Here is a 14,783-nt window from a genome sequence, read left to right as displayed (position 1 = left end):
GACCATTAACAAACACCATATCAACCCTTCTTACAACCCGGTGTACACGTCTGAGCATCCTTTCTCGCCCGACAGGCGGAACTACTCCTTTGGCTTGCCCTCGAGCTCCAGCTTCCCCGCCAGCTTCCTCAAATCCGGCTTCGAAATCTTCCCACTCATCGTCTTGGGCCAATCGTCCGGGATGCCCTCTTGGCCACTGCCAATCCACCTGAAGTACTTGGGCGCCTTGAAGCGCGCCAACTTCTGGCGCACAAAATCCCGCAAATCGTCGTCGCTGGGCTGTTGCACGTCGCCCCGTATCTCCACAAACGCCAGCAATTCTTCCCCGTACTTCTCGTCGGGCACGCCGACAATGGAGACCTGCTCGACGGCCTCGTGCTCAATAAGACGCTCTTCGATCTCCATGGGCGAGATATTCTCTCCGCCGCGGATGACAATGTCTTTGATGCGGCCGGAGATGACAAAGTAGCCTTCGGGGTCGAGGTAGCCCTCGTCCTCCGTGTGCATCCACCGGCGCAGCACCGTGCCATTGCCCAGCCCTCCTACACCGCCGGGTTCGAGGTCTTGCTCGTGGTACTTAAGGGCCTCCTTCGTTTTCGCCTCGTTGCACAAGTACTCGGACATTTGCCCAAAGCCGCTGACGACAATTTCGCCTCTCTCGCCCCACGGGACGACTTCGCCAGTGCCGGCCTTGACGATTTTGGCCACATAGTTGGGGAAGAGCCGGCCGGCCGTTTGAACTCGCTTATCAAAGGGGTCGGTTTCGTGCATCATTGTAACGAAGGAGGACAGCTCGGTCATGCCCCAGCAAGTGTAGAGGCGGGGCACAGGGAAGTTGTTGACGATGCGCTTGAGGAGTTCCGGTGGCATGGCTGCACCTGCGATGATGGCGAACCTGTGACGCGAGTCAGCGGGGATTGCCAGAAGGATGAGAGAAGAGGACTCACTTGACGGAAGATCGATCGGTCTTCTCAAAGTCTGCGTGTGCCATCTCGTTGACAAACATGGTCGGCACTCCGTACACGGCCGTACACTTGTACTTTCCAATGCATTCTAGCGCGGCCTTGGAATTGAACAGCTCGCTCGGGAGGACCAATGCCGAGCCTGCCACGGTACTGGAGCTGACACCTGAGAAACTTGTCAGCAAAGAAACCCAGATACAACAAGAATTTCAACGACTAACCGACAATCATGCCAAAACTGTGAAACAGTGGCACGGGAAGGCAGACGCGATCATCGTCAGTCATCCGAACTTGCTGCCAAATGAAACGGCCACAGTTCATGATGTTGTAGTGCGAAAGAGCCACGTTCTTCGGCAAGCCGGTGGATCCAGATGTGAACTCGACGTTCACCATATCGTGCGGGGAGATATGGACCTGTGGCAGCGCTCTTGCCGACGGGCTGTATTGCTTGATGTACAGCTCGTAGTCCAGGAATTTCGGTGCTTTGCCGTTGTGCTTGTATTTGCCCGCGATATCCTGGACCAAGATATACTTCTGGATGGACTTTACGTCTTTTTCGAGCTTGGGGAAGAGGGTGGTGTAGTCGTAGAATTGAAATCCGTGCGGAGCCACGAGCATCTTGGGACCTATGCGATGAGGTGTCAGCGAAGGAGCTGTTGCGCGAGGAGAGGATGAAGATTACTGAGGATCTTGAGCAAGGCGACCATCTCGTAGTCAGTGTAGGCGTAATTCAGACACACGAGCGCAGCACCCAGATAGGCGCAGGCAAAGAAGGTCTAGAAAGGCCATGTCAGCACAGAAGATTGACCGCCATTTGAGTAACCCACCTCAAAGTACTCCACCCGGCTTCCCATGGAAATGGCGACCAGATCGCCCTTCTTGATGCCATCCTGCGAAAAGGCCCGCGCCAAGGACAGACTCCTGTCGCGAAGCTGTTTGAAGGTAGTCGTCGTGCCTTGGACATGCGAGATGACGGCCGGTTTGTTCCCGCGAACTTCGGCATGATAGTCGAGGAGCTCGCCAAAAGTCAAGGTCAATGGCTTGGGCGCGGAGGGACCCCAGACTATCGACGGCGGCCGATTGTCTGGCTTTTGCTCTTGCTCCTGCTCTTCCTGTTGCTTCTCCTGCTGCTTCCCCTCCTGCTTCTCCTGCTGCTTCCCCTCCTTCTTCGCCTCCTGCTTCCCCTCCTTCTTCGACTCTTGCTCCTTTTCGGCTGCCATCTTGACGAGCGGATGAGACGACTACTCAGCTGATGATGTGACGTTCGGGGGCGGACGTAGTGAAAGTGGGACTGCTGCGCTTTTCCTCAGAGCAATGTCAATCCCCGCGACCGCACAAGGCTGGTTTCTTTCTTAGGGAGACTCCAATGTGAACAAGCAGATCGGAAGTGATGGAGCTCACCTCTCCCCCCGCAACCCTTACCCCCCGTTCCGATTGGCCCCGGATCGCGCAGGATTGCGGGGGTGGAGTTCCAGCCAATGATGTCACCCATCTCTACCTCGGGCAACAACCTGAGCCTGGACCACATCACATCCCTGGGAGCTCCGCAGACATCACCCCTTCTTCAAGAGTCAGGGAAGTCCCGGATTGAGGTATATTCGAACAGCCCGAGGAGACAATTGCGACAATGGTTGTGCCACCCGTTTACATTGCCGGCGTCGGCATCAGCCATCTCAAAGGCCGCCATTCCGCGTCCAACATTGAGGAGCTAGCCATATCAGCAGCCACGAAGGCGCTTCTCGATGCCGGCGTGTCTTACAGCGATGTCAAGCACGGCATTGCCTGCTTCCTGGGCGACGACTTAAAAGTGTCAAAGCGTGTCTTTCAGTCTTTCGGCAAGACCGGCGCCCCCATCACGAAGGTCGAGGGGTATTCCGGCATGTTCATTGCCCGGCAATTCATCAAGTCCGGCACCTCCGATTGCATCCTGGTGGTCGGTTTTGACCAGGTGAGTCGTCTCGAGCAATTCGATGTAGCAAGAATGCAATGCTAATCGACTGCGAAGGAGGAACCACACAGGAAGCAGTGGTTCGGAAAGGGAGGCCGGGTACGTCAGCCCCGCGAGCCACTCCCGCTCAATCATGTCTTTCTTCTAATCGCACACAGGTCGCCGCTGTTGCCGCCGTCTTGGTCAATCATACATTCCTCACGTCTCACGCATACCTCAAGGATGCAGCCGTGGTGATCCGGGGGGCGAAAGTGGCCAGCCCCGTCCACTCCCAATCACCGCTCACGGCAGAAGAGACGCTGTCGACCAAATTGGCCATTGAAGGAGCTCTCGAGCAGGCGGTCCTCGCTCCCGACGACATCCAAATCCTGGAATTGCGACACGGGTCCAACATGAGCGCTCAGCAGGCGCTCGGCGCGTTGAACGTAACGGAGGACGGTCATGCTTCACCCATCTCCAACCCGTTCGTTGGAAGCACCGGCCTAGCCGGCATGTGCGAACTAGGTACGTGCAAGCCGGTGCATAGCGTCTGAAAGGGATCCCAAGCTCATCGAGACTAGTGTGGCAACTTCGTGGCTGGACTCGCGACCGCTCGGTCCCAAATGCGAAGAATTGCTTGCAGTACACCCTCGGACCGGATGGGACTGCATACGTGACCATCATCGGACGCTCTGACGGCAAGCCCGCACCCAAGTGGGAGCATGTTGAGCACCTGCGAGACGGGCGCGAACGCTTGGGATACAATCCTGCGTTTGAAAGCAGAGGCATCACGAGTGAAGACTGGCATGCTGTGCGGGCGGACGAGGCATTCGTGCCGCAAGAGACCGGAAAGCGACTCTCATTGTCAGCCAAGGGCGGAGATCGCGCGGCGTTGGCGAGATTGTGATATTGTAGGCCGTTGCTTTTTCTTGTCTACTAATCGACGCTGGCGTATCTCGCTAGCTTGATAGCCTAGTATATACTCAGTCCCGGGACTGAAGTGCAGAGATCATGTACGAGGTCAGGCCTGAGCTCAGAGCATCATACTGAGCGGTCCGTGTTCGCATTGTTCTGCGTGGTCATTAGAGTTTCAATCAATGGCATTGCAGGTGCACACCAATGTTAGTGATCCGGCTTGTCGCAACACCGCGATACGATACACCATCGACTTCCGTGACATCGCGGCATCCCGAGATCGCGAGGACTTGGTGGATGTAACGTGGCCAAGCTACATTGATCGCGTGGAAATTTGTTGGCGTGCTAGGACGTCGTGATTCGGAATCACGGAGCCCATGTCGACAAACAGAGTATCAGGATACGAGCCAATCGGTGCCCAGCTCACTGAACGGCATCGTGTTCCGAGAATGCACGGAAGTACTGTGCACAGTATACGTGCTACAGTACACCACCACGTGGGGTAGTCTGCGCTCGATGAAGCGACGATCGGTGTCGGTACTTGCGGATCTGGAGCACAACCTGCGGCTCATCTCATGCGCGCCGGAGATCAATGGCGAAAGGATCGGCCGCGATCGATGGATGTGCGCATACGTTCTGTTTGTTTGTCGGGGCGTACACACCCTGCATGCCGTGGCCAAGGCATCCAGGCATCTTCTCGGAATGTGTCCACGGGTGGGTGCTCATCACGAGCGGTTAAGACAACATCCAGGCGTGCGCGGCGACACTCGTGTTCGCCGGGCTCATTTCCGGTGTTAATGCCGCAGTAAAATTACGTCAGCGTGCCAAGGTGCATCGCCACTTGGGGAAGGGGAAAGATCGGCGGGAGGGAGCAAAGCTTGGCCGTGACGGGCAAACTCTCGCGGCCACTGTCGGTTTGGAGGCCAGCGGGACAACTTCCGGGGATTCTGCCAGCAGCACGATGGTGGTCGGGAAGTGGCGGATGAGGGAAGGAAGAGTGGCCAAGGAATGCCAATGCCGCGCTGGTGTGTTGTGCCTGGTCGGAGAGACAAGGCTGGCCAGATGCCGCACGCAGCGCTCTAGGTTGCTCCAGTCCTTCTAGAAGGGATCCCTGAGCCGACCGAGCCTCAACGTGGGCGTCGCCAAGCGGGCCGATCAGCCCCACCTGTGACGCGGGCGAGCCAACGAGAGTGGAGCGCGTCGACGCCACACAGAAAGAGGGAATTTGCAGGCGGCTCCTCCACCTTCTTCCGCCCCAGTGACAGGTCTCGATCCACTGGCAAAGGGCCGATCACCGCCACTGCAACACTTCCCGTCCTCTCCGCGCCTGCGCTTGCAATAAAACGACGTCGTGGCGCCGTCTCTCCCGCTCCCCTGGGCTCTCTATGTTATCGTCCTCCTAGAAAGCCACTTCTGGCCGGGAGCGTCATTCTTTACCCGCCGACATAAAGAGTGAAAGCATTCCCCAACACATCTCCACGGACCTCTCTTTCGCCCATTCGTCTTGTCCCGCCTGCGCGATCATCCGAGGAGTATACGGGCATTCTCCACTCGGGCAATCGCTACGACCCTTGATCATGTTCAACGCAAACTTCTCCTTCACCCCTCGCCCAACTCGCGTGGACTCCTTCATGAACACCTCAAATCCCGCCCGGAGCTCGACCCGCTCCGCCTCACCCTGCACTTCGGGAGCACCTTCCCCTACAGACTTCAGCGTCACCGATCTGGCCGCACAGTTCTCGCAGCAAAGAATACAACGGAACGCGCAAATATGCTACGACTCCTGCACATCCTACGCCAACACCGATGACGATGCCAGCTGGTCCATCCCTCCGCTCGAAGCCGGCAACAACGATGCCCTCCACCGGGTACGATCATACCCTCCGCCGCGCCCTCATTCGCCATCACAGCGGGCACATCGCCAGCTACACACGCAACTGCTCTGCACCACCTCTCATCGTCGGGATATCGCAGCGTTGATTGCGGGCATGGTGGATGCGGGAGAACAATGCTGCGTCAGCCCGCTTTCCCCGGAGCCATCCTCGCCTTCGGCCGATGGTGATGACGAAGGATACAACAGCAGTGACGACGCCTCGCGACAGTCGAGTGTGACAACCCCGCAGTATCAGTGGTATCACCGGAGGGCGTCGGATCTGGTTAGCAGCGGGGCGTGCGTGAGCAAGGGGATTCGCATGCGCAAAGAGCGACGGTACCGGCGAGTACGAACAGCGGAGCAATAGGCATAGCTGCCCGACCTCACGCACGAGTGCATAGATGATGGGCTGTGTGGGAATGAGTGATGACTAGCATGGCATTTTCGGGGTTTGCAGCATTTGAGCGGGCATCTAGCATGGGGCACAGAATCTACGATGCAATCGCATAGAGCGATGAACGAACTCATGGGGTTAGGGTAGAGCCTGACGGCAATTGATGAACAGATACGGCCGCAAGGCAGGCAGAGCAAGCTAAAGACACGACAATGAAAAGGCCAGACCATGGCACGTAACGTGACCTAACAACGACTGCGCGTTCTAATAAGCCATTTCCACATTGTTCACATTCGCGAACAGCCTGTACCAAGCCGACATATCACTTAGCCGTGGCGTAGCCATCTGGCGGCTGTATATGATCAGGGTGGTAGTCCCTATTTCATGAGCCCCAGGCAATCCGAGCGGAAACCTCCACCGAGGGGGCCCACGTGATGGCCAATTGTCGAATGGCAAAGCCGCCGAAGTCCCCATCGGCACACGAACGGTCCAGGGCGAAGGAGACGCCACGTGCATCCATCAAGGTTGACCCTGCGACGGGACGGTGATGAGTTGCGATACGACGCTCTGGCCCTCCGGACACCCTCCGGGGAGTTCGGCTAATGTGGGGGATGAGGGCAGGCGCGTATGATCGGGACCACACCGCGAAAGCAACCACAAGACCGACATCGTTTTAGCCTAATCCGTCGGGAGAATTTGGGGGACCCGCGCCCGCGGTGGTGTAGCTCGGTGTAGTATACATTATCTCCACGGGGCCTTGACGTTCCATCCTCCTTCTCTCCTGCTTTTTCCTTCCCGTCGCCCCCCCATTCGCTTGAACGAGAATCGTCGCCCTGTTCGCCCCGGGACAATGCCCTCCACCACCACCGCCACCACCACCAAGGTGAACGGGGTCAAGCCCTCGGCCAAGGCCAACATTGGCGTCTACACCAACCCAGCCCATGACCTTTGGGTCGCAGATGCGCTCCCATCGCAAGAAGACGCAGAAAGCGGCAAGGACCTCCAGCCCGGCGAGATCACGGTGGCCATCAAGACGACCGGAATTTGCGGGTGAGCAGCAACATTCTCCTTCATGCGCCGCAAAGGCCGCCGCCGCAGCCGCCGCTAATGCCCCACTCCAGATCCGATGTCCACTTCTGGCACCATGGACGGATAGGCCCCATGATCGTCGAGGACACGCACATCCTTGGCCACGAGTCCGCGGGCGTGGTGGTGGCCAAGCACCCCTCCGTCATCACGCACGAGCTCGGCGACCGCGTGGCCGTCGAGCCCAACATCATCTGCAACGAGTGCGAGCCCTGTCTCACCGGGCGCTACAATGGCTGTGAAAAGGTCGCCTTCCGCTCCACCCCGCCCGTCCCCGGCCTGCTGCGGAGATACGTCAACCACCCCGCCGTCTGGTGCCACAAGATCGGCGACATGAGCTACGAGGACGGCGCGCTGCTCGAGCCCCTCTCCGTCGCCCTCGCCGGCATCCAGCGCGCCAACATCACCCTCGGCGACAGCGTGCTCATCTGCGGCGCCGGCCCCATCGGCCTCGTCACCCTGGCGTGCGTCAAGGCCGCCGGCGCCGAGCCCATCGTCATCACTGACATTGACGAGGGCCGCCTGGCGTTCGCAAAGGAGTTTTGCCCGAGCGTGCGCACGCTCAAGGTCGAGTTTGGCGATTCGCCGGAGCAGTTTGCCGAGAAGGCGGTCAAGCTTGCGGGCGGAGTGGAGCCGGCGGTTTGCATGGAATGCACGGGCGTGGAGTCCTCCGTCGCCGGCGCCATCCACGCGGCCAAGTTCGGCGGAAAGGTGTTTGTCATTGGCGTGGGCCGCCCCGAGATCAAGATCCCCTTCATGCGCCTGAGCACGCGCGAGGTCGATTTGCAGTTCCAGTACCGCTACGCCAACACCTGGCCCCGCGCCATCCGTTTATTACAAGGCAAAGTGCTCGACTTGAGCAAGCTGGTGACGCATCGCTTCCGCCTGGAGGACGCGGTCGATGCCTTCAAGGTGGCGGCGAATCCCAAGGAGGGCGGGATCAAGGTGATGATTCACAGCATGGAGGAGGGCGAGAGATAGATGCTTGCTTCTCAGCGATGTTGACATGTACATAGCGTTGTTTTGACTACTTCTTCGCATTACATTGTTTCCATACAAGGCGAATCAGCACAACTCCCCAATCAATCGGACAACCTGTCATAGCCTCGCCACGTCCTTACCAATCCCCGTTATCAATTCAATATTTCCCTTCTGTAAGCGGCAGAAACTGTATCACATGACTATTGTGTCGGCGGTCCTTTCGGGATATCGAGAGGCGAACTCAACCCGACGCTGCCTCCAGTTGCATCGACCGGAGAGAAGTAGATGTCTGCGGACGACAAGAGTTGAGCCTGATCCGTCATCTCTCGATCCACGCCGTTTCTTTGCTGTGAAATCGACACTACCGGCCTTGCCTGTTCCGTCAAAACGAAGCAAGCATGGCGACAACAGAGACGATTGGCTTTTCTCGCTGTTGGCCCGTCAGCCTTGCCGGCGCCGGCCATTCCTTTGAGGCCTCGTCTTGTTTTGTTAGAAATTCTTTTCTCTTCCGTCGACGGGTCCTCGCCACCGAACATGCTGGCACTGTCTCCACCATCCAGCAATGCACTGTGTTTTCTTGTAGATTTCTCGGTCATACTGCTTGCGTCTCGTAATGATTTCTTTCTGGAGGGACGATCATGGCCATGCTTTGGAAGCACCGTTATTATTGATAAGAGACCGAGAGCGAACAAAGAGCATCAATACCTCTTTGTTCATTGTTGCTCCCTTTCGCATGATGAACTGTCCGTGGGAGAAAGGAAATAATGGAACAATCGACCGAGTACCGTCACAGGACCGGCAGACAAAGAATGGAGCAGAGCAAAGATCTCCAAAGGCACGTTGGCCAGAGATGGAATGAAATAATCACCGCGAGAACTGGTCTTGGAGTAACTCTGTAGCGTTTCGTCGATTGTGAATATGTCAGTCCGCGTTTGCCGTTATGCATAGGCAACACCTATGGACAGCCAATTATGCTGAAATCAGCCGGATTCAGACTGTCTAAACCAGTCTCGCCGGCCCATGGTTCGTTCACAGCTGTGTTAGGAGGTACTCGACGGCCCCTTGCACACTTCCTCCACTCCTCCGCAGTGCCTGCACATTCCTCTCAAACTCGTAGAATCCCATATCGTTCAGTTGACGTAGCTGCGACTCGTATCGCTCCTCTGGCGGTCGGTTGTCAGGTGGTGATTGCGGTTGCTGTTCGCCGCCACCGCCCATAGCACCGCCGAACATGAATGGGTTGAAAGCACCGAATGGGTTCGCGGCCGCGCCTCCGGTTGCTCCTGCTTCGCCGGTACCAGCGTTGGAACGGGGGTTCTCGCCACCCATGCCCCCCATCATTTGCATCATTTGTTGCATCGCCTCAGGATTCTGCATTAGATGTTGCGTCATGGCCTGGAACGGGTTGGCCTGGTTTTGAGCGCCCGTTTGTTGTTGTTGCTGCCCCCCTGCTCCGCCGGGAAAGAGAGCCGCGAATGGATTTGCTGCCGCGCCAGTGTTGGCCGTCGGGCTTGTTGGAGGTGGTGAACTCGTATTTGTTGAACCGTTCTCAGTCGTATCCGTCTGACCGGGCATGGGAAACGAGCCCGCCCCTCCCGCGTCGCCACCACCCATCGCGCGTTGCATCTGCATCTGCATCCGAATCATTTCGGGATTCATCATCATACGCCGTAATTCGGGATTCTCCAACGCTTGTCGCGCCAGGGGGTTATTGCGAATCATGGGGTTGTTGCGGAGCATATCTATCACGGCAGGATTGTTCATTGCCTCGTTCATCTGAGACGCAAAGTTGGGGTCTTCGAGCATGCGTAGCATCTGGTCAGGATTGGGAGGAGCACCCATGCCTCCGTCTGCTCCAAATGCGTCCATGCCTGGCAGCCCGTGGAAGCCGGCATAGCGGGCACCGGTCAGCTGCGCAAGGGGATTCCCGGTACCGGTGCCAGCAGCGATATTTGATGGAACATTGCTTGCTGCTTGCCCGCCGGCGCCAGGCGGCACAGCAGAGGTCGCACTGCCTTGACTTGCGGGATTCTGTCTCGAATTGCTGTCGGCACCCTTGACGAGATGCACAGTATTGCCATCTTTTATCTTGCAAGCTGCAAGGGTATCATGGTCCTTGAGCACGCGCCCAGAGTATATTAGTCTCTGTCGCTCTGGGGGAATGTCGGCTTGATCTGAGGTTGACAGCTTCTGTTTGAGATCGGCGACTGTGGTGGAGACGGGGAGGGTGAAGGCATATCGGGCGTCGGAGGAGGCTTTGATGGTGAAGGTGATCTGCTGATCGTTCTCTTCCGCGGTTGTTGTGTCGGCCATGCTTGGGGAAGAGGAAGAAAGAGCGCAGGATGAGAGTGTTCGAACGGGTAGATCTGGAGGTGAGGTAATGCCTCTTTCCGCCTCGTCTTACTCGCAGGAGACAGTAGCGAGACTCGCTGTGGTGTGCAGAGTGTGCAAAGGAGGTGAATGGGCTGTGGCTTGGAATTCCGCGCTTGTTAGTGCGAGGTGTCGTTGTGGTTCAAACGGTAGGTGTGCTGACGATGTGAAATAAAGAAAGTCATGGAAGCGGCGAGACGCACGACGATATGACATAAGGTTCTGCTAGTCCCGCCGGACTCCGGGCCGGATCGTTTATCGATAAGGAACGGTGCCTTCGTCACGTTTCCAAACAGGCGCCGCGGCCGAGGCATCTTCAACTCGTGCCGACGTCTTCAGAAATCCTCCTTTGTGGACGGCGACTTGTTTCTCAATGCTGCGCAAAGTCTGACCATCCCCCACATCCTACCTCTATCCTCGCTCTGCTCGCCAAGATGCGGGCCATACAGATTAAAGAATATGTCAAAGTACGCCTGCCCCAAATATGCCAGCAACTCTGGTCACGCCGAATGAATGCTAACCATCAACAAGGGCCCGTCCGATCTGAGAGTCACCGACGTTTCCGAGCCGAAACCGAAGCCCGATCAATACACCGTCCGCATCCACGCCAGCGGAACCAACTTCTTCGACCTGCTGCAGATCCAGGGCAAATATCAGACCCAGCCGCCCCTTCCGTGGATCTCCGGCGCCGAGTTCGCGGGAGTGGTGACTGCTACGCCCGCGAAGCCTAAGAATGGACAAGCGAAATACAAGAAGGGCGACCGGGTGTTTGGCACCGCGCAGGGCGCCTACGCAGAGCAGCTATGCGCGGCTGAGAGCCAGTTGATGCCCATTCCCAAGAGATTCAGCTTTGTGGAAGGCGCGGGACTGTTCACAACCATGGCCACCTCGTACGCAGGGCTCGTAACGAGAGCAAACATCAAAGCGGGCGATTGGGTATTAGTGCATGCTGCAGCCGGCGGTGTGGGCCTTGCGGCAGTCCAGATTGCGAAGGCCTTTGGGGCCAAAGTGATCGCCACCGCTGGAACCGCGCACAAGCTTGAAGTGGCAAAGCGTTTTGGCGCGGACTACGGCATAAACTATCGCGACGACAAGTGGTGGGACCAGGTACTGGCGCTGACTCCCAACAAGCGAGGTGTCGACATCGTATACGACCCTGTGGGCCTCATCGACAAGTCGCTAAAATGCATCGCCTTCAACGGCCGGCTCGTCGTCATCGGTTTCGTTGGGGGAACATGGGAACAGATCGCGACTAATCGTATTCTGTTGAAGAACATCAGCGTGGTTGGACTGCATTGGGGCGCGTACGCGAGATATGAGCCGGGGGAGATATCAAATGTGTGGGAGCGTTTGTTTGAGCTTTTCGAGAGCGGCAAGGTGCGGGGGACCATTTATGATGAGACCGAGTACGTTGGACTGGAGTCTGTTGGAAAGGCGCTCACGGCATTGGGAAACAGGGAGACGTGGGGCAAGGTTGTGGTCAAGATACCTCAAGATGGGAGAAGCAAATTGTAAGGGCATAGATCAAACTTTGTTCATTTCAAATATCAAACATATCGATACAAATGGTCATGACTCCCCCGCCGGAGTGCAGGTCAGCATAGCAGCTGACACGCGGTTCATTGACCTCGGAGCAGGAGGTGCAGTCCACTGGGAGTAGACACTGCGAATGCCCCGACGACTATTCCTTTCTGGTAGGGTCAGGGAGGGAGCGGTGGCGTCTGCCCACGTAGCCACCACGCCGTTGTTCATGGTGCATGAGACAGCCTCCGCTGCGGGTTCGTTCCAGTGAGGGTTGAAAGGGGCCGATCTATGTACGCTGGGCTACTGATGGCGTTCTCATCGGAACGGCCACGCGCGAGTCTTCCACGTGTCGTCTCCAGGAGGGCGCTGATAACGGAAGCTTCCGGAGATTCGATCCAAAATATCGATCATGGGGCAAAGCGAGTACGAGGTTGCCTCGAGTTGGCGTATCCGCGAGGCAATCGCCTCCAGGCAGCCATTACACCACTCCCTCTCGACCTCGGCGCCGTAGCTGTCGAAAAAGTTGCGTGCATAAGTCACCCAGATTGACATAATCCTGGCGGCGGTCAAGCCCCGCTGACTGTAGAAGTGAACATGCTGGCACACCTCATACGCTGCCTGATAAGCGCGCTGCTCTACATCGCGCCGCGAGACTCCCGTCCAGTCAGCCGGAAGTCCGTAGCGTGTCATTCCGTGGCTGATGATCTGCAGCAGCGCGCAATCGACCAACAGGCCGAACGCGCTGACCGTCACGCTGGTGTATGCCGAGGTAGGAATCTCAAACGTGTAGTGTTCGCGCACGAATGTAGTACTGTAAAGGTAGTAATGTGCTTGTACGTCCATCCGGAATGAGTCGATGTCATTGTTGCGGATCGATACCCTGTTCGCCCCGGCCTCTACTTTGGACGGCAGGACAGACGACTTTTGGATGTTGTCAAAGCGGCGCACGAGCGACGTGGCCGCAGCAAATGACAGCTTAGGAGTGCCATTGGCATCTTGAGTCAAAAATTCGTCTGTCTTTTCCAGCAAGCTGGGAAGTGAGTTGACGACATCTCTTGGGATGTTTCGCCCGGCAGCACCATCGGAGAAGAGGTCGGGTTGTTGCCATCTGAAGACCTTGGTAGAGTCGGCGTCCTTCGGGAGCCAACAGGCTGCTTTGTAGACCCGGGCGTCGTCCTCTCCGAGTTTACGAGGCAATCGGGCCCACGCTGGGTGTCGGAAAACAATCTCTTTCCTCTGTGCCATGCCACAGTGGAGCGCAAAGGGCCGTAAGTGGCGCATCAAGACGAGGTGTAAGTGCTCGTTCCCATCGAATGTTGCCGGCTCTCGGCAAGTAAGGTACTGTAGTGCGCCTTCCACATGGATGCGAGATGCACCAGTGTCATTTCCCACCGGGCTGGTGAAGCTCATGATCATGAGGGTCAAGACAATGTCTCGGGGATGACAAAATGGCGCAATCAAGGCATGCTGTAGCATACGCAGCACGTTCCCGCGTGAGGCCAAGGCATACTCGATATGCACGCGGGAACTGGTCTTGGCCGCGAAGTGCTCCAAACAGATGGTGTTCAACGCATGCTGCACGAGCGGCGCAGACATGCTGGTTGTGGCCCACAGGTGCGGAATGGATGTTCGTGGCAGGTGCGGTGTGGGATCCGCAGCTAATGAGGTGTCGGCAAAGCGATCTGTTAGGAAGGTTGACAGCAACTGTGCCTGATTCATGGACCCATTGGCAATCTCGACGGGGAGGTAGGCATCTTCAGCCGTGGCAGGGACGGTGGCATGTTCAGAGACAGGTAAGGGATTGATGTCCAGTTCCCAGCTGCTGTATCCCTCGCATTGACGCCCGTGGGCCTGACATCGCTGACAGTACGGCCGGGTCCTGTCGCATTTCACCCTGCGTCGACTGCGTTCGGTCAGCGTGCGGCGTTGTCGCAGCGAGGCTTCCGGCTCTGCGCGAGGATTCACGTACCGACAAGTTCTGCAGTAGTCGTGCCCGAGTCTGCCGAATACAACGCGCCTCCTCCTGTCGACCTGCGATGGAGGTTTCGCAGCATCCACTTTGTGGATGTCCACTCTGTGGATGTCGTTCGAGACGGGGACCATGAATTTGCCGGATGGGGCCCTCTGTTGCAGCGTCAAGAGCGCGCGCAGCCAGGCGTGTTGCAGCTGCGTTTGCCCCGTGTGTGTCCAGCCGTGCTGGCTATATAGAATCCGCTTCAGCCTGGCCTCGTGCGCAAGCCAGGGGAAGTCATGACACCACGGCACTACTTCGCATGATCGATCCAGACATCCTGGCCAGCTTAGAAAGAGGGTTCAGACCTGCACGGTTTCGTGGGAGCGGTACGAAGTCTAGGGCCACGAGCTGACGCGATGGCCAACACTGCCTTCGGCACAGCTTAGGAAGGATTGTCGATGCACGTATTGCGGGTAAACCGCGGCCACATCAAGTGGACCAATGAGACGGCGAGCGGCGTCGTTTCTGACTGAGCATTACTACGCCGCCGAAGGCGTTGCTTTGCTTGCTTTGGTTGCCTTACGTAGTCAAGGCGCTCGTTAGCGTTCGGAGTCAATGCACTCGATACTTCTGCCGCCGAGTCATGCCTTGCGAAGGCGGATTGATGATTCTTCTTCTTCCACGACTCATCATCTGCGCGTTGTAGCCTGGTTGGTGGGCGAAGGGGTCACATCGTGTTTGGAATCTGCTTTTCTGTATACTGCCCGTCCCCGTTGCTGCGGAACACTTGCATCCGA

At 57.3% G+C, this 14,783-nt stretch overlaps 8 protein-coding genes across 8 annotated transcripts; 4 read left to right on the top strand and 4 right to left on the bottom strand.

Moving 5' to 3' along the window:
- Positions 1–81: 81 nt before the first annotated feature.
- BDY17DRAFT_324037 (uncharacterized protein) lies at positions 82–2,182 on the bottom strand (the record flags this gene model as incomplete). Its single annotated transcript, XM_033737121.1, has 5 exons — positions 82–895; positions 948–1,128; positions 1,184–1,588; positions 1,645–1,738; positions 1,790–2,182. The coding sequence occupies 5 exons, from the start codon at positions 2,180–2,182 to the stop codon at positions 82–84; spliced, it is 1,887 nt and encodes a 628-aa protein (XP_033589857.1).
- A 204-nt stretch (positions 2,183–2,386) lies between these two features.
- On the top strand, positions 2,387–4,058 carry BDY17DRAFT_144703 (uncharacterized protein). Its single transcript, XM_033729552.1, has 4 exons — positions 2,387–2,910; positions 2,968–3,009; positions 3,069–3,414; positions 3,471–4,058. Exons 1-4 carry the CDS (start codon positions 2,590–2,592, stop codon positions 3,794–3,796), a joined length of 1,035 nt encoding a protein of 344 aa, XP_033589856.1. The 5' UTR covers positions 2,387–2,589; the 3' UTR covers positions 3,797–4,058.
- Positions 4,059–5,381: 1,323 nt separating this feature from the next.
- Positions 5,382–6,044, top strand: BDY17DRAFT_324035 (uncharacterized protein; the record flags this gene model as incomplete). Its single annotated transcript, XM_033737120.1, has 1 exon — positions 5,382–6,044. One exon carries the CDS (start codon positions 5,382–5,384, stop codon positions 6,042–6,044), a length of 663 nt encoding a protein of 220 aa, XP_033589855.1.
- Positions 6,045–6,773: 729 nt separating this feature from the next.
- BDY17DRAFT_297155 (putative L-Arabinitol 4-dehydrogenase) lies at positions 6,774–8,230 on the top strand. The gene is made up of 2 exons (XM_033733561.1): positions 6,774–7,121; positions 7,193–8,230. Exons 1-2 carry the CDS (start codon positions 6,922–6,924, stop codon positions 8,136–8,138), a joined length of 1,146 nt encoding a protein of 381 aa, XP_033589854.1. The 5' UTR covers positions 6,774–6,921; the 3' UTR covers positions 8,139–8,230.
- Positions 8,231–8,238: 8 nt separating this feature from the next.
- BDY17DRAFT_144653 (uncharacterized protein) lies at positions 8,239–9,070 on the bottom strand. The gene is made up of 2 exons (XM_033729549.1): positions 8,844–9,070; positions 8,239–8,785 (listed from the first exon to the last, which is right to left on the bottom strand). The coding sequence occupies exons 1-2, from the start codon at positions 8,871–8,873 to the stop codon at positions 8,339–8,341; spliced, it is 477 nt and encodes a 158-aa protein (XP_033589853.1). The 5' UTR covers positions 8,874–9,070; the 3' UTR covers positions 8,239–8,338.
- A 97-nt stretch (positions 9,071–9,167) lies between these two features.
- Positions 9,168–10,451, bottom strand: BDY17DRAFT_324033 (uncharacterized protein; the record flags this gene model as incomplete). Its single annotated transcript, XM_033737119.1, has 1 exon — positions 9,168–10,451. The coding sequence occupies one exon, from the start codon at positions 10,449–10,451 to the stop codon at positions 9,168–9,170; it is 1,284 nt and encodes a 427-aa protein (XP_033589852.1).
- A 321-nt stretch (positions 10,452–10,772) lies between these two features.
- BDY17DRAFT_297151 (uncharacterized protein) lies at positions 10,773–12,031 on the top strand. The gene is made up of 2 exons (XM_033733560.1): positions 10,773–10,975; positions 11,040–12,031. Exons 1-2 carry the CDS (start codon positions 10,943–10,945, stop codon positions 12,021–12,023), a joined length of 1,017 nt encoding a protein of 338 aa, XP_033589851.1. The 5' UTR covers positions 10,773–10,942; the 3' UTR covers positions 12,024–12,031.
- Positions 12,032–12,185: 154 nt separating this feature from the next.
- Positions 12,186–14,620, bottom strand: BDY17DRAFT_144663 (uncharacterized protein). Its single transcript, XM_033729550.1, has 2 exons — positions 14,570–14,620; positions 12,186–14,511 (listed from the first exon to the last, which is right to left on the bottom strand). Exon 2 carries the CDS (start codon positions 14,133–14,135, stop codon positions 12,348–12,350), a length of 1,788 nt encoding a protein of 595 aa, XP_033589850.1. The 5' UTR covers positions 14,136–14,511; positions 14,570–14,620; the 3' UTR covers positions 12,186–12,347.
- Positions 14,621–14,783: the final 163 nt, after the last annotated feature.

This window comes from Neohortaea acidophila (genome assembly GCF_010093505.1).
Source record: "Neohortaea acidophila strain CBS 113389 unplaced genomic scaffold BDY17scaffold_5, whole genome shotgun sequence".
NCBI lineage: Eukaryota > Fungi > Ascomycota > Dothideomycetes > Mycosphaerellales > Teratosphaeriaceae > Neohortaea > Neohortaea acidophila.
The sequence above is the reverse complement of the archived record's forward strand: the minus strand, read 5'-3'. Positions and strand labels throughout refer to the sequence as shown.